At 40.3% G+C, this 24,276-nt stretch overlaps 1 protein-coding gene across 2 annotated transcripts; it reads left to right on the top strand.

Moving 5' to 3' along the window:
- The first annotated feature begins 1,525 nt into the window (after window positions 1-1,525).
- tmtc4 (transmembrane O-mannosyltransferase targeting cadherins 4) lies at window positions 1,526-16,490 on the top strand. Of its 2 annotated transcripts, none has more exons than XM_004081446.5 (18): window positions 1,526-1,983; window positions 2,088-2,297; window positions 2,415-2,530; window positions 4,064-4,280; window positions 7,852-7,939; window positions 8,056-8,156; window positions 8,912-9,004; window positions 9,161-9,322; window positions 10,969-11,171; window positions 11,570-11,744; window positions 11,890-12,021; window positions 12,800-12,879; window positions 12,952-13,059; window positions 14,202-14,343; window positions 14,483-14,597; window positions 15,790-15,902; window positions 15,997-16,066; window positions 16,214-16,490. In XM_004081446.5, exons 2-18 carry the CDS (start codon window positions 2,109-2,111, stop codon window positions 16,360-16,362), a joined length of 2,253 nt encoding a protein of 750 aa, XP_004081494.1. In that variant the 5' UTR covers window positions 1,526-1,983; window positions 2,088-2,108; the 3' UTR covers window positions 16,363-16,490. The 2 variants fall into 2 exon arrangements, with proteins under 2 accessions (XP_004081494.1, XP_011487604.1); XM_011489302.4 differs by having other exon boundaries at window positions 1,530-1,992.
- The last annotated feature ends 7,786 nt before the right edge of the window (window positions 16,491-24,276 follow it).

Genomic DNA, 24,276 nt, shown 5'->3' on the forward strand with positions numbered 1-24,276 from the left:
AATTGAATTAGAGAGATAGCCACCACTGATGTCCCAGGCCAACAAGGAGGGAGTATTAGAATGTTTGCAGCAATTAGAAAACAGTAACAAAACAATACCTTTTGACTTTTTTAAATTCTCTTTGCTGGGACACAATCTGACAGGATGAAAAGGATGACCCTAATCTGAAAAAATATTTAATAAATTAAGCTAACACAAGCTTTCGCCACTCTGCTGTGGTCAGGCAGGGCTTTGCAGCACATGACAGGATGCTTGTGGAGTGTCTTCCTCCCTACTCTCCATTCCTAAATCCAATTGAGGTGTTTTTCTCTTCCTGGAGGTGGAAGGAATATGACCAGCATCCACATGACCCTGCTAGCAGCCATGGATGCAGCTTTTGATGACTTCACAGTAGAGTCGCAGAGGGTGGATTGGGCACTCAAGAAAATACTTTTCTCAGTGCATTGACAGAGATGACATTTGCTGTGATGTAGATGAAAATATGTGGCCAAACAGATGGAAGAGTGTTCACCATGATTGATTTACACCACTCTCTGTTTTACAGTATTTTATGTTTCATACTAGTGTGGTTTACTGAGCCAAAGGGGGTTTACATTTTGTTATAAATATTTTTTTTCCAGGTGCACAATGCTGTAACCTAGTACGGAGTTTTAGGGGCCAGTTTACAAATGAAAAAGTTTTTTAAATTACGACGTTAAAGTCGTAAATTTACGAGAAAAAAGTCATAACTGTTAAACTACGAGAATAAAGTCGCAAATTTACTACTTTAAATCTCGTAAATTTACGAGAAAAGTTGTGATTTTAAGACTTTATTTCACATAAATCGTAAAATTACGACTTTAAATCACGTAATATTACTTTTTTCTTTTTTCTTTTTTTGGTGGCCCTAGAACTCTGTCGTAGTAAGCAGTTGGAAAGATCCAGTATTAGGTATAGTGCACATTTATTATATTGATTTCTTTTTTAAATCTAGTTTTCAAAATGCCACACGTGATATACAAGGCTGCCTTCACTTTACATGGCATTGGGGAAAACTTCCAGAGAAATCTGTCATAATAAAAACATGATCAAGCCTTGATTGTTCAAAGATGCTGGAGTCAGAACTTGTCATTTTGACGACACTGACACTTTCACTGACATAAACACTTGATGTTAAAGATCAAATCATCTGTTTTGATTAAATGATGTGCTTTTGAAGCATGAACTACCTGTTTTGATCTGCCGACTTGCTTTTGGCAAGCTGGCTGGCTGGCTGGCTGGAGGGATAGGTAGGTAGGTAGGTCGGTAGGTCGGTCGGTAGGTCGGTCGATAGATAGATTATGTAGAGGAAGGAATCACAACAACAGCGATTAATTGTGTCTTAAGTGATTTAAAAAAAACACACATAATCAGGATCAACAAAGTCAATGGAAACTGCATTTTTTATTGTTTCCTAATTTATAACAAACCTTTTTTTGCCCTCAAGAGCTATCTGTCCACCCAGAATGGCCACCAGTTCATGCAGAATCCCCTATTGGCTAAGGTTGATCACATGGTAGTGATGTAATCAGGAAGTGCCGATCATGAACGTGGTTATTTGTTTACAGCTGCAGACTCTCCGTTTTAATCTAAAAACTTACTTACTATAACTAATTATCCTCTTATTTCAAGGAAAAAATATTTTAATTATTTTCAGAGTGCAATAATATCGTTTTTGTTTCATACTGACTTGTTTACGATCTTAACCGGCTGAACGCTGTTTTTTTCTCTCTTTTTCGGAGCCGACATTGAAATAGTTTGAATGAATGATTTCGCTGCTCGTATTTAATTTTTGACACATAGTGCAAACATGCACCGGATTTTTTGACCGCCTGAATGACTCTTTTTGTCGATTAACGTGGAGCGTAGCATGTCAGCTAACATGCAGAGAAGCTAACCTAACGTGGAAGTCGAACATCATCATGACCTCCGTAAATTCCAATTTGGGCAGATAAGGCTTATAAGGTGTGCGAGGTGTGTTTATTCTGTACGTGCATAGATATACGGAGCTTTCTTTGTTCACATTTTGTTTTAACCTTTCAAGATTCCCTGCACTTTTTGTCTCCCAGGGACAATAATGGCATAAATGAATGAAGACCCAGCCACAGAACAGCAGGATGGCTTTGACTCAAGTTTACTGGGATCACCACATTCCTCTGCCAAAGCTGACCTCTCTGCAAGCCAAAGTCACTGTTGCCCTTGTGGCATTGCTGTGCTTCTGTAATAGTTATGATGGGGAGTTTGTGTTCGATGATTCTGAAGCGATCGTCAACAACAAGGTTAGTCCTTTTTTCTATCTATGTAAATGGGATTTAAAGAGAAATGATTGCATTGGTGGGTCCTTTCAACCACAGTTCTGTTTGTTATTAAGGTGGATTTTTTTATTTGAATTGCAGGACCTGAGACCAACAACGCCCCTGAGCAGCATTTGGTGTAATGACTTTTGGGGAAGCAATCTGAGAAGCAATTCTAGTCACAAATCTTACCGACCGCTCACTGTCCTTACATTTAGGTAAAGTTTAGATTGTACTTTCACACTCTTCAAAATTCTAGTTTAGAAAAAAATCGTCCTTTTTATATCTTAAAGACTCAATCCAATGTAAATTGTGTTTTTTTTGTTTTTATCATGTTCGTATTACACTTTTCCAATAACGGTTGACATATATAAAAAAATAAGCTTAAATTTTCCATTTCTGAGTATTTCTTTCTTCAAATTAGAAGCAGAGTTTGAAAAAGCCTGTAGTTGATACGAACAAACTACAGTTGGTGGGCTGAAAGCGCCACGCTCTGCTCCATTCTGATGCATCCTAGGCACTTTAACATTGGGAGTCGGGTCATCTGGACCCCACAAGAAGACAGTGCGCTAAAAGTTTTTTCTTCTATGAATTGTGATCTTCACTGGTGTCCATGGATTACATGAAGTCCTCTTCACCTTTATCCAGCTGTGTGATGGTAGGGATAACACATCAATGTTAGGATCGGGTCATCTGGACCCCATAGGATAGCGCAAGTGTTAAAGACGTCTAGATCCATCACTATTTTCTTTGTCTGATCTGGCTCAGAACTGTACGGCTGTATATTTTTTGCCCTTTTTGTTACTCCAATAATGTTAGGCTGGGGTTATGAGAGGCTGTAAGACAGCAGGAGTGTTAACAGATGGGTGATGGGAAGTGGGGACAGGTTTACTCTACTCCTACAGTCCCACCCACAAGTCAGAGATGAAGGAACTCCTGACTCTGTAGAAACTATGTCCTTAATAATAATTTTTTTTTTTTAATTTTGGCTAAAAACTGCATAACCATAATCAAAAGATCACCGGGAACACTTTAAATATACATCAGAAGATGATCGGAGTTGGTTTTTAATTAAAAAAAAACAAGGTTTTGTTTCGGTTTCATGCTTTAGAATTTTTCATTTGTTTATTTTTTTGTAAACTTATCGTTTACTTTCCAACCCTCCAAACAGCTTTAGGGTATGTATATAACAATATAACATTCTTTTCCAAAACAGCATTCTTGTCTCAAAACAAAAGAAGGAAGACCAGAGCAGCTGAAACTGTTATTTCTAAAATGTTATGAATAAAAACCAGCTGCACATCAAGAATACTGCATAAAAAAGAGCATTAGAAAAAAATATAACGTACATTTAATACCTTTACATGGGAAACTGATGGATTCTTGAAACAGTGAAAATGTCGGGTTTTACAAAGTTTTTTGTTTTTTTTAACAAAATAATTTTTGCAGATTTGAAATGAACTGAAGCAAACATATCTACTGTTAGCTTCACAAAGCAGCCGCAGAAAAGCTAAAACCAGGACAGATATTTTCATGTCCTTCTAGTTTTAGCTGATATAAGTTCTGGCTGTTGTTTATTTTATTCTCTTTATGCTCTTGCTCTTAATTCCTCTTGCTCCAATGGCAATAGTGGGTAATCCCTGCTAACCCCGCTTCCTCCCTAACCCCATCACTCCTTAAACATCCATTTGTGCTTTTCCTGCTACTAACGCACATGTAGCATGAAGCTTTTCCTTATCTTGCCATTGCAGACTGAACCACCTCTTAGCCGGAGGCCTCCATCCTGTTGGGTTCCATGTCCTGAACATCATCCTCCACGCGGTCATATCCGCCCTTATGATTGATGTGTTTGCTATACTGATTGGTGGACTGGGCCGCGATGAGGACGGCCAGAGGTTGAACCTTGCTCCAAAGACGTCTTTTCTTGCTGGCCTCTTCTTTGCTGCACATCCAGTTCACACGGAAAGTGTAAGTAAATACAACTGCCTTAGGTTTCAGTTGACATGTAGTCACAGAGATGGTCTGGGTTTTTTTTTTTCTTGCGTTCCTTTCAATCATTCTTTGTACAGAGGAGAACATACAGTATGACACCCACTTTGAGATTCACCATGGTCAGGATGACTGAAGAATGGTACAAAAACATGTGGAAAACTAAAAAGATGATGCTAGAAACTGATAAAAATGTCATTTTGTAATGAAAAATTAAAATAAAAAATTAGGATTATACATTTAAAAAAACTTTTAAGTCATAGTCATAGAAAGGGTGACTAACTACCAACAATTGTCCCACACCTGTATGAAATTAGTTCTCCTTATGTGACCAACTACCTGTCAGAGCAGTGATCTGCAGTCACTGCCCCCCCCCCCCCCCCCCCCCCCCATAACCCTCCTTAGTGCTTAGTGTCAATCAGGGAGGCACTGGGTCCGATTTTAAAGCTACGGACCCATCGGGCATGTGATGCACTTTCAATAACGCACTAAAGAAGGGATCTTAAGGACACATAGAGCCCATAGTGTTCACACTGGACAAGCAGGGAGGGGCTTCTTCTTCTTCTTTTTCATTTTCTACTGTTTTATAGTGCATGTCCACCTAAAGTTGGAACAGGCTTGGTATGAAATGTGTAAACAGTGCAAATCTCACAAATTTTGCTCCAGGCTTTTTTTTCACAGCTCTATTCCAATAAAAAAAAAATTCCAGCCGGACACAAACCACATTATTAATCTCTCTTCATTATCCATTTTTTAACGGTTCTGTGAATTAAAGTGGAAGTGACCCATACGTCACTATCAAATCCACGTCCCTAATTGTTCAAAGCTTGACCTGGTTTAACTTTAACGTGCGTTTAGTGGCCGTGTGTCTTGTATGTTGAGCTTAAAAATGACCGTAAAGACTTGCAAGTGAATACACATTTTTACCCATGTTTACATAGACTTTACATTGGAAGTGGCTGCTTAAACGCCTGTTGCTGAGGGCGGTGTCAGCGTAGCTTTAGAGTATTTGATATGACCCAAGAGTGGACTTGAACCTATGATCTTTCTGTCTTGGAGCAAACACTCTAATACTAGGCCTCTGAGCTTTGATTACTTTTTGAAGGTTCTTTTTCTCCCCATCCAACAACTTTTATGAGTAAAGACTGATAAGTTAGACAACATAAAATCTCCGGCTGGGTGTCGCCACTAATTTCCAGAATCGATCTGATTCATGGCTTCTTCAGTTCTTTCAATCCGTTCAATTCGATTCTATTCAGTTTTGAATTTATACGGTTTACATATTTAGACATAATTGTATAGAAAAACAAAAATAATCTATACAGTATATGTTTTGGAAATCTTCATATAACTCTGATACAGTTTAGATACTGTAAAATGTGGTAGTAAAATAATAAACCAATGAGATTTTTAACACCATGCAGTGTTACATGATTTCTCAAAAGGAGAATCTCCAACAAAAATGTGCAGATCGTTAAGAAACCTGTGTTTCAGTTTAGCCACTAGGTGGAGCTTGCGCTTTAGTATTACACTTTATTTTAGAAGATTTGAGCAAAAAAACTGCTTTAGACCACAAGATGTTTCCTTTGAGAGTTAGAAAAATATAATAGTTGTGAGTCTATAAAGCTGTTTATTCAGTCAGCAATGTATGTTTAGGTCGACCGAGTGTTAGCATTAGCCGTCCTGTGGGAGATTCTATTATACGTTAGCATTAAGCTAGCAGACTTTGGCTTTTGCTACGGTTATGCGTTAGGTCACCGGAAAAGGAAACGCATAAAAGATCGATTTCTACTGGATCGATTATTGATGTGTTAAGCTTGCATCGATTCAGATCAATTAATCTATTTTATCAACCCAGCACTAATAAAAACACAAGGCCCGCCTTTTTCCAGATGCACATGATTTCAAGTAATCTGACAGTCATCATCAACACGTCCATGACCGTCCATAGATGCATCCAAATTCTGCTTCTTGCTCTTGAAAGACTGCATGAAACGGCCCACAAGGTTTTGAGTGGTAATAATGAATTGATGAAACTGAAAAACCTCATATGTTAAACCGTGTATTTAAGGAAAAATCTTAAATGCACAGGGTTGGAAGGAGCAACGGAAAACAAATGGAGATCTAGGGTTCATCCAGTGGACGGGACTGTTGGTGCAGAGTAAGCCCGTCTCCACTTCCCATCACCTTATCTGTTTGCACGGTCTGTTAAAAAAACAACAAAAACACAAATTTAGTTGGAGTGGGTCCTAAACTCAGCAAAATACCCACCGTTGAGAGTTTTGTTTTGTTTTTTTGCCTGGATCCTTATTGTAAATGAAGGAGATAGTTTGGATTTAAAGGCTGTTCATCGTGAGACCCCACAGATGTGACACAGCCTAAAGGTGGGATGATGGGTCAGAATGTCATTTCTAGTGTCCTTTAAATGTCCTTTTTGGTTTGATTTATTTATATTGGTATTTTTGATTCTTGACATGTGTATTTTACAATGCCTTTTTAACATTCGATACAATGGAATTGTATTCCTTTTCAGCAATCTTTAACGTTGAAAAGTTTTCTAACAAAGTTCAACCAATTGTTTGAACTTGTTCTGAACAACATGTAAAGTCCTGCAGTGCAATCTCTAGTTCAATAAGGAAATGAAAATCATTATTGAAGGAAATCTACTTCTTTCCAGGATTTCTAAGAACTCTTAACAACAAATATATCACATAGCAACGTCAGATTTTCCCACTTTTGTTTTTTATTTTATAGTTTTCTTTCTTTTCATTCAGTTGGAGAAATGCCAAGTGGGCAGGAAACAGATGCAATGTTTTTTTTTCTGTTCATATTCCTGTAACGGCACCGGTTTTGGTTTCACACGATACATTTTGCAGGTGGTTGCAGAGGCTTCTCTACCACTGCCTGCTTTTATTAATATTTCTTTTTGGTAAAAAGGAAAAAGCAACTTTTCTTTTCAAAAATAGTTTTCCCCAAAAACAGCCTGGTATCTCAGAATGTAAGTCCAAAGGTTTTAATCCTAAACATCCAGTGCTTCCATGCCAAGAACAAAAGCCCCCTCTCGGTTGGGAGTGTCGGCCCAAGGTGGTGTAGTAGCACGGCCAGACTATTATCTGTGTCGGGATGCTTATTGACCCGCCAGTGTATGTGTTTTTGCTGTAAAGCCTGGTTGGAAAGCAGCAATTCCCCCTCTATGTTCTCTTTAATCATGCAGGGCAAAGACAGGGCGAGACCTGGGGGGCTGCAAGAAAGGCAGGCTGCTGGTTTAGGCCTGCTGTATGTATCAAAGCAAGCAACCCCAGGACGCCCACCATACTGTACCCACACACTGTATACAACACACACGTACACACAACAACAACAAACCATGGCTATAACGAGCTTTTCTTGCCTCTTTTGTTAAATACCCTTTCATGTGTTGCAGAGCTGAGCAGAAATCAGGGACGTTTGTTAAATATCATGGGTTATATTTGGTTGAAAATCTGTTTTTCTAAAAATATTTTGATCTATTTTGAAATCTCTTCCTGCCTCGCCTCTCGGTCTCATTCAGGTTGCGGGCATCGTGGGCCGAGCTGACCTGCTGTGCGCTCTCTTCTTCCAGCTCTCCTTCCTCACTTACTGTAAAGCCTTCAACAAAGGTGAGTGTTTGCCCACCAATATTCCTCCATTCAATTTGCACTCTTCGTCAGTGTTGGACGGGGTCAAAGCGTCGGACGTTACCGACACATGCAGAGGCTTTGCTTTGTCTTCTCAGGGAGCGACCGGGACGACAGCTTTTCTGTCCACTGGGTTGCGGTCAGTCTCTTGCTGTGTGCTGCAGCAATGCTCTGCAAGGAACAAGGCATCACTGTTTTGGTATAAGCGCCTGTATCAGTGCTGTTTTTAGAGCTGATCTAGCCATAGGAATGTAAAAACAACAGAACGTTTCTCAATTTGAACTTGAAAATGATTTAAAGTCCCACTCCGATCATCTTTTGATTGTCTTTTAATTATGGTTATGCCGTTTTCAGCCCAGAATCTACAAACCTGCGTGGGTTTTTCTAGGATGTAGTTTTTTTGCTGAATGGCAGGATTTCATCAGAAGTTTGCCTTTGAGTTGTGGGCAGGAGGAACCCCGCCCCCTCTTCACATCAACCCATAACTGGGAGCTGCCTGCAACAAAAATGGCGAGCAATGTTGGAGCTGTCCAGCCGTACAGTTTGAAGCCAGATGCCATTAAGACGAGGAAAACAAAGACGTACACGGATCTGGTCGTCTACAAGTGGATAAATCCGAATAGGGCGGATCATGGAGCTTGTGGCTTGCCGTAGTAGATTCTACGTCACACCTTCAAGCAGCATTTTTGCATCTGCTCCTGATTCACAACAATTTGAATACATAAAGACTCAGAAATGCAATTTAAAGCTTAATTTTCTTTACACATGTCCTCCATCATGAAAAAAGGCCACAAGAACACGTTAAAAACACCATTTTCATCGAAGTGGGTCTTCCTTTTTTTTTTGTCGTAGTTGGAAAAGGCATATGTGCAATGTGTTAAAGATCTCCGTTTTGGCTGTCATATATCTAAATTATAAATGCCATTAAAGCCTTCTCCATTTCTCTTCCCTCAGGGTGTTAACGCAGCCTTTGATGTCCTCCTGATCTGTAATGTTAATGTGTACGAACTCAGCCAGAGGCTGCTGTTCAGGAAAAATTCACTGGCTGTGAGTTTCCACCTCCTCTTTTCTGTCATAGAGGGTTCCCTCACATATATGATTAATGCCACATCGCATACATTCTTCATGTAAAGCTGTTCATAGTTCTTTACATTACTAAGCTGCTTTTTAATAGTAAGTGACAGTATTTTTTTTTTCTTCCAGTTCAGTGAGATTCTGAGCATGGGATTGCTGAGACGCTTGGGTCTTCTTGGTCTTGGGGGGATCTCGATGCTTTACAGCCGCTGGAGGATCATGGGCACAGGACCGCCGGCGTTTACGGAAGTAGACAACCCCGCCTCCTTTGAAGAAAGCATCTTGATTAGAGTAAGTGGCAAGTTTTGTTAATTTCGTAATATCAAACGTCCAGATCTACAAAAAAAAACCATCAATACAACATGTTCACTTATAGATCATTATTAGGGAAACATATATATATGTAACCATGTAACCATGTTTGCAGTAGTTGTCTTTCACTCTGATCTTCTTAAAAGCATTCCCAGTGGGTTTTTAATCATTATCATAATTTTTTTTAGCCAAAAGTTAAAAATCCTTGGCCTTGTTTAAGGACATAGTTCCTGCAGAGCGGCAGGAATTCATTAGAAATTTACCTCTGAGTTGCAAGAGGGACATCCCCTCCCCATGGCTGAGTTTCGAGCAAAGAACTAATGGCCCCGCCCATTTTCTACATCACAGCTTCAAGTTTTTTTCAAACTATACTTTTTGTCTGCTCCTGATTCACAGTGATTCGAATAAAAAAATACTTAGAAATACAATTGAAAGCTCTATTGTCCTAATATATATCACCCATCATCAGAAAAATGTCACAAGAAGATGTTAAAAACACCACAAACACCATCAAAGTGGGTTTTTAGGTTTATGTAATCCTTCATGGTAAAAATGTTGTTTTTATTGCCTTTTAGCGGCATATTCTACCCAGTGTCAATGTAAGTTTTAGGGCTGGATGCTCAAAATGTTGGTTCCCAATTCAACTAGATTTGATTTATTTTTCCAACTTCCACCCTAAATATATATTTTGTATGAACAGGAAGAACAGTTTTCATATAAATATGGATTTAAACAAAGCTATGGTTCAACTTTAAATACTATACAAATTTTTACAGTAAAAACTAACAGAATTCTTTTATTTTTCCTGAACATTTTTAACAAAATGATTTTAAAGAAAATTTGATTCATGAATTTGGTAAATTTATACAGCATTTCTTAGTAATGATTTATTAAAAGCCCAATATGTGACGGACACTTAACGGTACAGAAATGCAGCTGTTTGAAGGTAGTTTTATTTTTTTGTGGCCAATTTTCGTTCCTCAGAAACTGGATTTCTGGTTAAAGAGCATGGAATTCGGAGTGTTGGTAACATTTTTCCTGCCATTTTTTTTTTTTTTTTTAGGTACAGCTTCCTTCTTGCGTCAGTAAAAGGCATTCAGTTTTTAACTGTTTGCTGGTTCATCTTCCACCGGGCTGCATCTAAGAATGAGCTGCTGCATTCAGAGGGAAACAGATTTTTGCTTGTTGTTGTGCAAAACAGCAAATACGAATAATTAAATGTCCATCTAATCGTAAATGTTTGCTGCTCTTCCTGTCACCATCACATCTGCTCTCTTTCACAAGAGATCAGAGATGAAACGTCGACTCAACCTTTCGCCAAAGTCTGAAATCCCAAACTATCAACACTGCAGACCAAATGAGAAAGCAATTTGGACAGCTATTATATTTGAAAGCTCCTGGTCCTCAGTTCCATCAGATCTGACTCCAATGGCTATCATTATCAGCCAAAGCTTTTGAACAAGACGCTGGTTGGAAATGTGCAGAGCCAGGATGGAGGAACGTCTAAACCAACATGTTTCTTCATGAGGCATTCTAATTTTGAACACAGTCTCTAATATGTTAAATAAATCTCTCTCCTCATCACGTCCTCCTCTCTGTCATTCTTCTCCCTGTTTGATCGGCAGATACTGAACTATAATTACTACTACTCTCTAAATGCCTGGCTGCTGCTGTGTCCCTGGTGGCTGTGCTTTGATTGGTCCATGGGCTGTGTGCCTCTCATTAAGTCGGCCACTGATTGGAGGATGGTGTGGCTGCTGCTGCTCTGGTGCTTCCTGCTAGGCTTGATAGGCCAAGCCTTATGCTCACAGGACAGTCAGAGGAGGAGGTAAGCAGGCAAAGTCATCTCAGACTGGCAGAACATGACAGCAAAGATGACATGTTGGAAAACCTGAGCACGATTACGATGCGAGTTTCCATCATAGTGTGACCAGGAGTCTTGTTTGTTGGTTGTTCTAAAGAATCTTTTTTGGTTGCTTTCTTCAGCTCTTATTTTGAAATCTAAAACACATCTATCAATATTGTGCTGTGTAGGTCCAAAACCCAACAATTAACAGACGGTAATCTGTAAGAAAGACCAAAGGTTTTTTGTTCAACATTCAGGTTTTACTCAACAAAATGAGTTTTTCAGAGAATGCCTAGTTCTTGGAGGTCATTTTTTTCTGCAGCTTTGGATCTGAATGGCCTCATATTTTCCTTATCTTTCCCCTCTCGTCTCCCTGATAGGACTCTGACCCTGGGTCTGGTGCTGCTGGTGGTTCCTTTTCTCCCTGCGTGTAACGTTTTCTTCAGAGTGGGCTTTGTCATCGCAGAGAGAGTGCTTTATCTGTCTTCTGCCGGCTACTGCTTACTGCTGGCTTACTCACTGGGACACTGCTGCTGTCGCTGGACCAGATACAAGGTGGAGTCAGTATGATGGAAAGAACTCATATTTTTGTTCATTCCCTTTCCAGAAAACCAGACTCCAGTTTAAAAAAAAAAGTCATCAGTGTTGAAATATCCGTGTCATCATTTAAAAAAAAACAAAAAAACTTTTTCATTCCCAGAAGTTGCTGCTTGCCTTGACGCTGGCACTCTTATGTGTGTATGTCGCTCGCTGCGCCCTCCGGAGCCAGCAGTGGCGGTCGGAGCAAAGCCTGTTCACCAGCGCTCTGTCCGTCTGTCCGCTCAATGCCAAGGTAAATAATCTAAATAAATAAATGATTTAAAAAAAGAAAGTTTCAAGTCCTGTGTTACGACAGAGTATGAAAATAAGTACAATAAGGAATTTTTGAGACCAAAGTTGTAAAAATTATCAGGACAAAAGTCACATTTTGACAAGGAAAAAGCTGTGCTTTTGTTTTGAAAATAACGGTAAGCCGCCTTCCACTTTATATACCGGCAAATAGTGATGCTGTATCATAGGAATCTATGTCCCATAATGCATTTGGACCTCTACAAATAAACTGCAGATAATGCAGTCCGCCGTAAATCCATTCCTTGTTGGTCAGGAATCTTCTGCTGAAGAGGCCCTTTTTAATGCCCTTATACTTATATGATAATGTTGACGTATTCATGAAGCCAGTGCTGAAGTAACCGCTTCCAAAGAGCTCTACGTCTCAGACTGGAACACATGTTTGGTTTTTCTTTGTTGTTGTTTTTTTGCCTCATAAATTTACTTAAGTCTAAAAAATTCTCAATTTATAACTTGTGTAATAATAACTATCATAGTAAAATATAGACTTTATTTACCGGTACTCACAGTTCTACAAGTCTATTAAAATGGACTATTTTTTTTCTCATAATTTTTCCAACTTTTTCTCATCATTTTGTGGCTTCATTCTTGTATTTTTTTCCTCATAATGTTCTGACTGAGTTCTTTTTTCTCCTAATTTTACACTTTTATTCCGGTGATTTTTATTTAACTAACACTCCGTCGTACTGTGAGAAACATCTCAGACATGAATTTTCTTGAAGGTGCATTATAATGTGGGCAAGAACCTGGCCGACAGAGGGAACACCACTGCTGCTGTTCGCTACTATAGAGAGGCTGTGAGGTGACCAACTCATTTTTATTCAGCCTATAATCAATGATCCGTAAGCCGACTTGTGTTGTCTAAACCCCTCAGGCTCCATCCGACCTACGTCCACGCAATGAACAACCTGGGAAACATCCTAAAGGAGAAGAATGAGCTCATTGAGGCAGAGCAACTGTTGTCCAAAGCTGTGTCCATCCAGTAGGTTTTCCTTGGATGAAAATTGGGTTTTTAACATGTTCTTTTAGCATTTTACTCATGGTGGAGGACATGTGTAAAGAAAATTAGGATTCAAACGGGATTTCTGAGTATTTCTTTATTCAAATTGTTGTGAATCAGGAACTGATGAAAAAATGCAGTTTGAAAAAGAACTTAATTGTGATGTAGAATCTACACTTAGCGGGCCATAAGCTTTCTCACCAATAGGTAAGGGATGGGGGGCGGGGTTACTCTGCTCCAACAGCCCTGCCCACAACTTGGAGGCAAATTTACTACTGCTGCTCTGCAGAAACTATGTCCTGCAAAACAACACAGGTTTTTGGATTTTGCCTAAAAACGTCAGAATCCTAATTAAAAGACCACTGGGAACGCTTTTACAAAGATCATTAAGGCCCGTACACACCGGGACGAATATTCGCCAGCGTTTTTCGCCACGTTTTTTGTGTTCACACCCAGGCGATTTTCGCTGACGGTGAGCCGAGCGAACATGCAATTTCATTCCCTGACATTAGATGGCGCTTAATGTAAACAGAAATACTCCTGTACACAAGGTGGCGCTGCGCAACTTTACGCTTCTTAAATTCGCTTTTCACTCAGAAGAAGAGAGCAAGTATTTACGCGCTTGTCAGAATCATACAAAGAAAACATGAATATTTCAAGCATCAGTAGCTCCAACTGGTACTTGGTAAGGGAATATTTAAGAATGTCCGTCATTATTTCTTTGCGGCAGTGTTGACGCTACTTGGCGTCTATCTTCTTCGCCGGTATGTGTGCTCAGCAAGGCAGTTTTGTGTTTGAGCGCCCCCAAGTTGTGTTTTACTGTAACTTCAGAAGCTCCAGACACGTGTGCAAAAGCGCCATTCTCATTGGTCGAATAGATTTCGACGCGACGCGTCGAAAAAAAAAAACGAACCCGAGGCGTTTTTTTTTTTTTGACGCTTTGTCGCGTGGCGTTTTTTCGCGTCGGTGTGCACACTCTCATTGGTGCCCCTTTGTTTAGTCACGAGGCATTAAACGTCGGCGAAAATCGCCGGCGAAATTCGTCCCGGTGTGAACGGGCCTTTAGAGTGGGCCTTTTCATCAGAGTTGTATATTAAAAGCTTTTTGTGGTTTCATTTTTGCAGATCTGACTTTGCAGCAGCTTGGATGAATCTTGGTATCGTTCAGAACAGCCTCCAGAAGTTCGAGGAAGCAGAGCAGAGCTACCTGAACGCCATCCGCTTCCGCAGAAAATACCCAGACTGTTACTACAACCTGGGCCGCTTGGTGAGTTACTTCACTAAGCTTCTTAAATACTCAAGAATAGATTTTCTACTTCAGTCCAAGAGCACAAATGACTTACATTTATTCCAAATGTTTTAAAAAAAAACACCTGATGCCACTTTTTTTTTGTTTTTTGTGACAGTATGCAGACCAAAACAGACATGTGGACGCTCTGAACGCATGGAGGAATGCAACTGTGCTCAAACCTGATCACAGCCTGGCTTGGAACAACATGGTCATCCTGCTGGACAATTTAGGCAATTAAAAAAAACACATACTGACTATTTAATGCACAAATTAAACTTTTCTGCTTTTGTTGTCTTCTATTTGTGATCTGTGTTCAAACCACATTTAGGATTCACTGGGCTATCAAAAAGCCCTCTGCTGTGGTTGCAGCCTGCTTCAGCATTAACATCCAAAAATCAAACCCTTGTTAGCTTTAGCAAGGCGGGAAATCTAAATGGCCAACAAGATTAGACCGGAAGAGCAGGAATCAGCAATGCTTGAAATTTATGTATTAAAGCTTTGTGTTGTGAGTTTTGAAGGCAGTCTTCCCTGCCGTGTGGAGAATGCTCTGATTTCCAAATGCTCAAGCCGTTTTGTTAGAAGCTGCTCCCGCAGGGGCGGAGTCTCCCTGGAGGGCACTGGAACCGTCCAATCAGAGCCCAGTGTGACCCTGATCAAACGCAAGCAAGCACAGCCAGAACAGCGCCCCCTCAGAGTTCCCCTGCCGTATTTGTTCCCCAAATCTGGCAGAAATAATTCTGCCCATCTTTCCTGGCTCCCCACTAAACCACAAAAAGAGAGAAAACAGATGAACAATAGGTGACATTTTGGTATTGCGAGGATTTGGCAGCGCTTGCTCGTCTTTGGTGTACTCTTTCACGTTTTTTTTTTTTCCTTCAAACAAAAAAGCTGATCTGCTCAGATTTGTGCAGACGCACACGCTCACACATGGAAGTCACACGCCGGCAAGCTGTGTCCAAAAGGCACAGGCCATGACTCAGGACATGGCTGCCATTGTTTCGCCCTCTGTCTCTCTTGTCTGTCTCTTCTCTCCATTTCTGACTAGACATCAGACAGATCTGTGACAGAGATCAATAACTCAGTGGGCCTTGTGTTCAGCCTTAATTAGGAGACTAAACCAGCCTTACATCTGTGGAGGGGGAAGAAAAACTCTGCTTTTGATATTACTGACAAACAAAGCAAGCAGATTTTTTCCTCTTTTTTTTTTTTTTTAGTTCCATTTTATGTATTTCTAAAATTAAAACATTATTAGCATATTTTAACATGTCTGCAGAGAACCCCTAAAGCCATTTAAATGATTTCTGCTGGTATAAGCTATGCTAAAAATAAATGTGAGCATGTGCCTCTAGCTGTGGGTATTCTGTGGGCATCATTTAATATTAATGTCTGACATTTTTGTTAATTTTCCGGTCTGTCTTCAAGGTAACCTGGCTCAGGCAGAGCTGATCGGCAGAGAGGCGCTGAGGATAGTCCCTAATGACCACACCATCATGTTTTCGTTGGCAAACGTCCTGGGAAAATTAGAGAAATATAAGGTCAGTTAGCAGTTGAAACAACAGTCAGATCAATCTGTGTGTGTGTGTGTGTCAGATAGATGATGCACAATCTATTTTTTATTTTTACTTTTAGGAATCTGAGAGCTTCTTTCTTCACGCTCTTCAGATCAACCCAAATGCTGCTAGTTGCCATGGCAATTTAGGTAAGGCTTCTGCGCTTTTTATTTTTTATTCATGTAAGGTTTCTGACAATTCTAACCTCAAAATGATTTTCATGCATCATAGCGAAGGCAGTGCTGTGCGTTTGTTGCAGCTTGTCGAGTTTAAAGGTGGTTTGTGTTTCTCCTCAGCTGTGCTGTATCATCGCTGGGGAAAGCTGGAGTTGGCAAAGAAACACTATGAACTGTCTCTAAAGTTGGACCCTGAGGCTGCTGGGACCAAAGACAACTACAACATGCTGCTACGCAAACTGGACCAGCTGAAACGCAAGACAGCCTAAGGGGCACCCAAAGAGACTCCTGCCTGCCTACTACAAGGCAGACTTTCATCCTCGTATTTGAAATTGTTTGATTTTCAGTAGTTTTGTCTTTTGAAAATCTTGAAATAAAAGCTAAAGTCTGTGTGTCAGGCTGGAGTTGTTATTTTTCATTTCATTAAGGGTAAAGAGCTGTTGCACAGATCCATTTATGGCTGCAACTGACTTTAATGATGGTTGATCTACTTCTTTTTTCATTGTTCAATATTTTTAAATATATTTTTAAATTTATATTATTAATATCTAATTTTCCCAATGTAGGATCATTAAAGAATATCTTATGTTATTAGACACAAAATGAAAATTTAAGAAGTAGATAACCCTTGTGCTATCTCAGATGGCCCCACCCTTACTTTGACACGTTCTCCCTACCATGACAAAGGTGGATAAAGGTGGAAAGATTTCATGTAATCCATGGACACCAGTGAAGATCACAAATCATTGAAGAAAAAAGGTTCAGCGCACTGTCTAGTGGGTCTATATGACCCAACTCCCAATGTTAAAGTGCCTAGGATAGCACAAGGGTTAAAAATAGACAACTTAAACAAAACAAGGTGCATGAAAAGGGGTGGATGGAAGAAGTCTTTTTGGTCCCACCCCTTTTTACAACACCTTTATGTGGTGCATATTTCTATCAACAGTTTTTTTTTTTTTCTCATGTCTGTTTTGGCACATTTAGTTAATGACTTTAAGAAAACAAGATATCTATGCGTCCATATAAACAGCATCTGATGCACACGAAAAAGCCAAGTCATTGATTTGGCTTTTGTGTTTGTCATCACAGCATTTTTTGTTTCGTTTTGGGCTTTTTTTTTATGTATAATGTGGGTCTGCATAGTAAGTATTGTTTTTGGGGCAGTGAAGGGCAATCAATTTCTTTACAAAAAAGACTTTGCAGGTTTAGGCTTTTTTGTCTTCTTTTTTTTTTTAATATACCGGTATATATATTTAATACCAAACCATTAATTTTTCGGTTAAAAAAAAATCTGAAAAGACCAGAGTTTTTACCTTTGACCTCAGAACAAAAGAAAATTTTAGCTGTCCTCATAAAATACTGCTGTGGATTTAATTTATTGTTTCCGATGTCTTCTGCAGTTAAAATGTTGAGTGATAAACTTCTTGCAGGAAGTGTCCTAGTAGTAGAACTTAATTTGAAATTACAATAAACTCCAGTGAAGCTGTGGTGCAATTTCAATAAGGAAGACCTCATCTTCAGGTACGTTGGTTTGATGGTTCTTCACACCACGAGTCAGTCATCAATTAGTCCTCACACTGTAAAGTGCTCAATTTCTTTACTGCCAATCACAATTAAATTCCTGCCTGTAAATTCAGAGAAGTTTGTTCATCTACATTCCAGACATTTCGCCGGTCCACTTCTGCCCCGTTCGCCTTCTGACTCTTTACTTAGCCGTGGTCTGGCCTTAACCACCATCAGCATCTGGGCTCAGGGGTCTCTTCACGTGGTCCAAGGTCATCCCAAGCAAGCAAGATGTCTTTGGCCCAGAGCCCAACCACTAAAGACTATCGACTATTTTATGCACAAACTTCTGTTTCACTATCAAATCTTTCAATCACACTTTCTCTCTCCTTGTTAAAATAGTGGGGCATATATCTTGTGGCTGGGTTTAAAAAACTGCTCAGTTGAATCAGTCTTTACTTTGAAATTCCAATATCCCTTTGGCTATCCTAGGCACTTTAAGATTGGGAGTTGGGTCATCTAGACCCACTAGACAGTGCGCTGAACCTTTTTTCTTCAATGATTGGTGATCCTCACTGGTGTCCATGGATTACATGAAATCTTTCCACCTTTATTCACCTTTGTCATGGTAGGGAGAACACGTCAATGTAAGGGTGGGGTCATCTAAGATAGCACAAGGGTTACAGAGGCCACTAACTTGTGTTTTTTCTGACAAGAACACGCTTTTCTGCTATGTTTTATTGTTAGGATTTCTAATTTCATGCGTAATACTATCTCTGTTCATTTAATATTGTAAATTATGTGACAATTGCATGTCATAATCAAAATAAAGCTTTTTTGGGATGAACTTTTTGGTATGTTGAGGTTTTTAAAGCCAAAAAACAAAAAGTGATGAACCGCCTACTTTGTCTTGTCTGCACTGTCATTTAACCACTAACTGATTTGTATAGATGGAAAAATCTTCTAAAAAACATTGCATATAAAAAAATGAGCTTCATCCCTATATATCGCTATGGATAAAATACTGAACCACTGAAACACAGGAGACATTTGTGTCGGGTTTGAAAAGTATAAACGCCACTCAGAATTTGTTGCAGTTATTGTGGACATTCGCATCAATCGTCTGGTATAAACTAGACGATTGATGCGATTTCCATGAAGTATAAACTGGCTCTAAATCAATTATGCCAGTTTATCATTGTAACCCTGGTAGCAAAATCCACATTATAGTTTAACCTCATTTGTGGAGACTCTTTCATGTCTGAGATCTAAGTCCCTAATTTGATTTTGTGGGAGTGTTTGATGGGCAGAAGTGTTGTATGCCTGTGGTTATGTTTTAGGCTGCGCTGTGCTGTTTTGCTGGCCTCTTTCAAGGCCATGTGGACCTGAACCGTAATGAACCCCATCCTCTTTTCATCTCTGTTATCTTAGCTGGACACAGACACACGCACGTGTGCTCCCAGAGAATCTGCTGCAGGTTTATTTAGGTGCCTCACAAGATCCAAATGTTCCTGAGCTCAAAAGCCACTTTGATTTGGTGCAGGATGGTTTGGTGTAGCCTACAAGTGTAGTGAAACACGGCTGTCATGTGAGAAATAAGTTGGTTTAATGTCTTTTTGTTCCAAAGTGGGATGGCACTCTGTTTGAATCCCCCCACCCCCTCGCTCCCTGCTCCTCTGCAGTTAATGGGAGAAAGGTGTCCGTGCTTGGAAGTTTTTCTCAAGTGTCCACCAAAAGACGAGGGGTCAGCTGAGACAGGAAACTCATGACCGGTTGGCCGCATGAAAACAGCTCTGTAGCACAGAGCCTTCAAAGGCAGATGGAGATGATCTCCCTGGGGATTCGCCTGCGCTCACACACACATGTGTCCTCACACACAGGCCAGGTCTTCTTGAAGAAAGCTGCAGAGGGAAAAGGCAACCCTAGTGTGAAACATCAGTCAACAAGTGTGCACCCGAGGTCAGAGGTCAACACACTTCTATTTTTTCACCTGCTTCCTACAGCTCGCAGGAAACTTTTGAAGCAGCGGCGGGCTGGTATGGCTTTGCTTTTAGGGGCCGCTCAGTTTGTTTACTCATACAGTACAATACGCCAGTTGACGCTTTGATGCTCAGAAGATGTTACTGATACGGTCATTTGGGGGTGTCACAGCCCACAGCCATCCTCTGTAGATGACCTCTTGAACATGTATCACGGGAAATTTCCGACTTTTTTCTTTTGCTTTTTTGAGTTGGCTTTGATGCGAGTCTTGAATGAGTCCAAAAGCACAACAAATAAAATAGAGCACACTCTGTGTTGTTTAGTTTAGCACAAAACCCTGTTTTTAACAAAGGCTTGTGTAAAAGGTCAGAGCGCTAAAACGACTGTCAGCAAAGGAGTGAATGAAGACGAAAGAAAAAGATCAAAAACAATGGGGACGGTGACATTCAAGACTGAAAGCTTTCCACTCACATTAGTTTGTGTCACGCAGTGTTAACATGCAGCGCTCCAGATGCATGATTGGCTGCAAAACTGTTGTCCATTTGCTTTATGTACTTACAGATCTTTACGTTCGATGTGATCCTTTCACTCAGAGCCTGCAGCGGATGGTCTAACTCCACAGAGGTGCTGACACAGCAGTAGGGGAGCCCCCCCCTTTTTATCATAATCATTCTTTGAGTACCTTTCATTATCATAAAATGTGTTAGTATTAAAGGGATGGATTCACCGGTCCAGTTGACATCTTTATTATCCATCTAGACTGACAAGAACCTGCTGTCCTACAGAGTGACATTAATAAAAGATGGGATGCTGATATGAAGTCTTCTCTTTGTTTTCTGGGTTTTTTGCAGAGCACCTTTTGCTTTTTTTATTTATTTATTTTTTAAACCAACAGTTTAATGAAATCAGCAGTCAGGCAGGGGTTCTTTGTGGACTTCCTTTTATTAGACAGCATGTTTCGATCATCCAAGTTAGTGGATGACGGGGGGGGATCATGTCCGAACGCAGTCAACATACAACCTTTTATTTATTTTGACTGAATTATTGTGAAAAATAAAGGTAGAGAGGTAAGCAGGCATGCAAAACAAAACAAAGATTATGATTTATGGAAACATGCTGCAGAAATGCTGTGCTGTTGGTCGCCTGCGTGGAGGCTCTAAACGCACACAGTCACAAACTGTAAGTGTGTAGGAGTGGCTTGGACAGTGTTCTCATCGATGTGACAGGACGTGATCAAGGGCAGGCCTGCGTTGTTTCCACCGGGCCTCTCTGAGACCCTGCCTGTCTGTCCCGCTCGCTCCTCCCAAACACAACACTGCTAATAGGCTTTGATGGGAACCTCCATCTTGCCTGTCTAATTGATGTAAATACCGCACATTTGAACCCACCGTTCCTTCCATCGTCCTGACCAGCCCCTCCCTCTCTTTCTTCTAACAGTGGGGGTCAGAGGTTACAGCCTGACTGAGTGATCATTAGAGTGGCAGCCCTTATTAGAGGAGCAGCTTGTCTGACACCCTCACCGCGTCCTGGAGAGGGACCCATCCCATCCGCCTTATCTAGATCATATTACATGACACGACCTCAGAACAGACACTACCAGTGCACTACAACACTGTGGGCCACCAGGGCACGGTGGCATTTTCAGAGGGGTTCCCCTCGCCTGTCAAAACGCCTTCCTCGCACTGCTCCCTCTGTTTGGCTCGAATGCACAGTGTCGTTTTAAGGAGGGCTACTGTCAGCGGGCATCAGGACCGCACTGCCTACTCGCCCTGGCACTTCCAGCCGTCTTCTCTGTTACTGAGCATCCAGCCACCCTCTTGAGACTCTGATGTCGTAGCAAATGATTAATAGTTAGAGATGGGCCATAAAGTGTCCGGTGTGACCAGATGCTAGTCAGGGCTTTGTTGAGCTAATATAATGGGCTTATGCTGCCAATTTGGCTCCTTTGCAAAGCCTCGCAGTTATTCAAGATTGATTCTGTTTCCGTGCCGCATTGCCCTCGGGCTGAATTTTGAGGATGCGCTCTTGTGAGAAATGTTGCCGGGCATTATCTTCAACTGAGGGATGAGCAAGGGATCACGGCTGTAACAGAACAGTTCACATTTGCATGCGAGACTGTAAATGGAGGCAGATTTGGAGAGTTTGATCATTTCTGAAGAGGAGGAAAGTCTCTCTGGGCGTGGATAAATTGATGTGGGCCTTCATTGGGCAAGGGGCAGAGGGGGATGAGGGGGTGTTGTCTGTTTTGCAAAATAAAATGAATCAGCCAGAGAATTATTGAAAAAAAAATATAGTGGAGTGAAATGGAAATTTATTAACTGGCACCAGTTAATGTGTGCATTATTCATTTCTGGTAAGCATGAAAAATGATCTAAAGAGGTTTGAAATTGCAGACGTGCAGGCTGACTGCACAGTGCCTGGGCTTGCTGGTTCGTTTCATCCTCTTGCATGGGGTGTTTAGGAGGAGAGGTGGAGGGACAGAAGGATGGAGGGGAGGAGTGCAAGCCATTTTTCTGGACAGTAGGTCTTTCCAGTAACAGCTGTGCTTCTCTCACGAGGGGGCGGCAGCAGCACCGGGAGAGAGGCTGCTTGGGACAGATGGACCAGCAGCACCTCCCTCTAACCTCCCACTTCTCTTCTTAAAAAAAAAAAAAAACCCTTTACTATTAATGCATGTGACTGTCCTCTTATCGGGAGTCACTTTTTAAGAAAATAAAAAAATCTTCCTTGATCCTAGTCCTGTCGATCGGTCTGGATTTCTTCTTCTTCTTCCTCTTTTCTCCGCTGCTTCTGCAGGAGGTTGTAGGCAGGAGCTGGTGCCAGTGGCATATGGCTTTCCACTGAGCTAAACATTCATACAAAAGACAGGCCCATCAGTCATGGCTACGGCCGAGTGAGAGGAGAGTGCAGGCCTCTGATGAATGGTGTTTAGGACTTACCTGCTGTTAGACATTACCTTCGAAAGCGTTTCCCACTCAAACCACACTGAACGTTCAGAAGCCTATGATATTGGAAAATCTGACCCTTGTGAGCGCACGTCTAGTATGCCAGGTTATGGCAAATAATAAATATGGTTCCTAAATCCCTCATACAGAACCTTGGGTCAGGCCTTCATAGACCAATTAAAGCAGAGCATCTGCTGTATGGAGGCGGCACAGCACAGAACTTTGGAGTCATTTTAAGCTATTTATTAAGGACAAGTCCTGCTTGCTCCAATGGCTCTCATTGCTAGAGTGAGCATGGAATGGGTCTCCTATATTTGACCAAATTAATCCATTCTTCAGGGATTTTTTTTTTTCTTTTTCTGGTTCTATAGAGAAACCAGCCCGGCTTTGTTCCTCCTCGAAACCCAGTGTTTTTTCTGCCAAATTTAACAGAAGGCTCGGAGGGTAACAGGGGTCCAACCCAGTATCACCTTCTGGAGCAGAGCAACTAGCAGAGAAAGACAATCAGCTTGAACCCTGCTGTCTCCAGCACAAAGTGAAAAGACTCTAATTGGGCTTTTTTACGCTGCATTTTCCTGCAGGATTGCTGGATCATGAAAAAGCAATTAAACCTCAGAGCTGCGTTTCATTCATTCTCATTTTTATGCTTTTGGGGGGGAAAAAAAGAGAGAAATTTGAAATCACTTATGTGAGCTGACACGTATGTTTGCTGTGATTTTTATTATATTGCTTTAGATTTCGTTTCATTATGAGAATTAAAGGTTTTGGGATTCAATGATCTTTAATTTTAGATAAACTACAAGTAAAATGGGATATGATAGATGTTGGTTTTTGCATATATATATATATGTGTGTGTGTGTGTGTGGGGGGGGGGGGGGGGTGGGTGGGTGTGTGTGTGTGTGTGTGTAGGCTGCAATTTTCAATGCAACATCTAGAGGCAGTGCTGCCCACAAAACCCTGATTTTAATATCTATTTAGATAAAACATGGGAAAATACATAAAGTTTTGATATGCTTATCTATTTCTAAAAAACAAACAAATGTGTAAATAGTTAATGACACTAAATATGACAGTATAGATTTTCTTGGGATAAAATAACAGAATTTCCTTGTGGTTTTATGGTGTACGTTTAATTTTTATTTTTAGTGTGTGCTTGCATGAGTGAGTTAATTCCGATTAAATCCCCCTGAGCAGCTCCTGGCAAAGAAATACACGCCGTGATTTTAGACTCTTCTCACAATAAAAAACAAAAACAAAAAATAAACAAATCAAAATGATCCTAAAACCTCAGATTAAAGATAGGAACCACAGGTCACAGACACATAAAATATTTTGCCTTTACAAATATGCATTTTAAAAGAAAAATTTACATTTTCTTTTTGACAATTGTATTAATATAATATATTGTGAACTGACAGTTATCCCCAAAATGTTGATTTGCAAAAAATAAAATAAAATAAATGTTTAACCTACTTATTTTAGAAGTCCATTTTCATGTCGTATTCTCAGGTAAAAGCAATTCAATCCCAAGAAGTCCAAAATAAACAAATACAAATATTTAAAAAATAAACAATTATTTATTTTCTGACATTTATAGTAAAACACGTCTTCATCATGTGTTATTTATTATTTGACTATTTTTAAAGTGACCAAATCCATTATAAAAAAAAATAAACATGTTAAATGGGTTAAAATCAAGTTTGGGGTTTTGTTTTTAATTCTAAATAATTATAAGTGAGAAGAATTTGTTTTTT

Source organism: Oryzias latipes, chromosome 21, assembly GCF_053564925.1.
Source record: "Oryzias latipes strain Hd-rR chromosome 21, Olatipes_Hd-rR_3.1".
Lineage (NCBI taxonomy): Eukaryota > Metazoa > Chordata > Actinopteri > Beloniformes > Adrianichthyidae > Oryzias > Oryzias latipes.

Bases quoted from the DNA above. Each gene is read 5' to 3' on its own strand.
- tmtc4 (XM_004081446.5), top strand. From the start codon at position 2,109: ATGAAGACCCAGCCACAGAACAGCAGGATGGCTTTGACTCAAGTTTAC. The intron at 12,880-12,951 runs GTGACCAACTCA...TAAACCCCTCAG, and splicing joins TACTATAGAGAGGCTGTGAG to GCTCCATCCGACCTACGTCC. The intron at 14,344-14,482 runs GTGAGTTACTTC...TTTTTGTGACAG, and splicing joins ACTACAACCTGGGCCGCTTG to TATGCAGACCAAAACAGACA.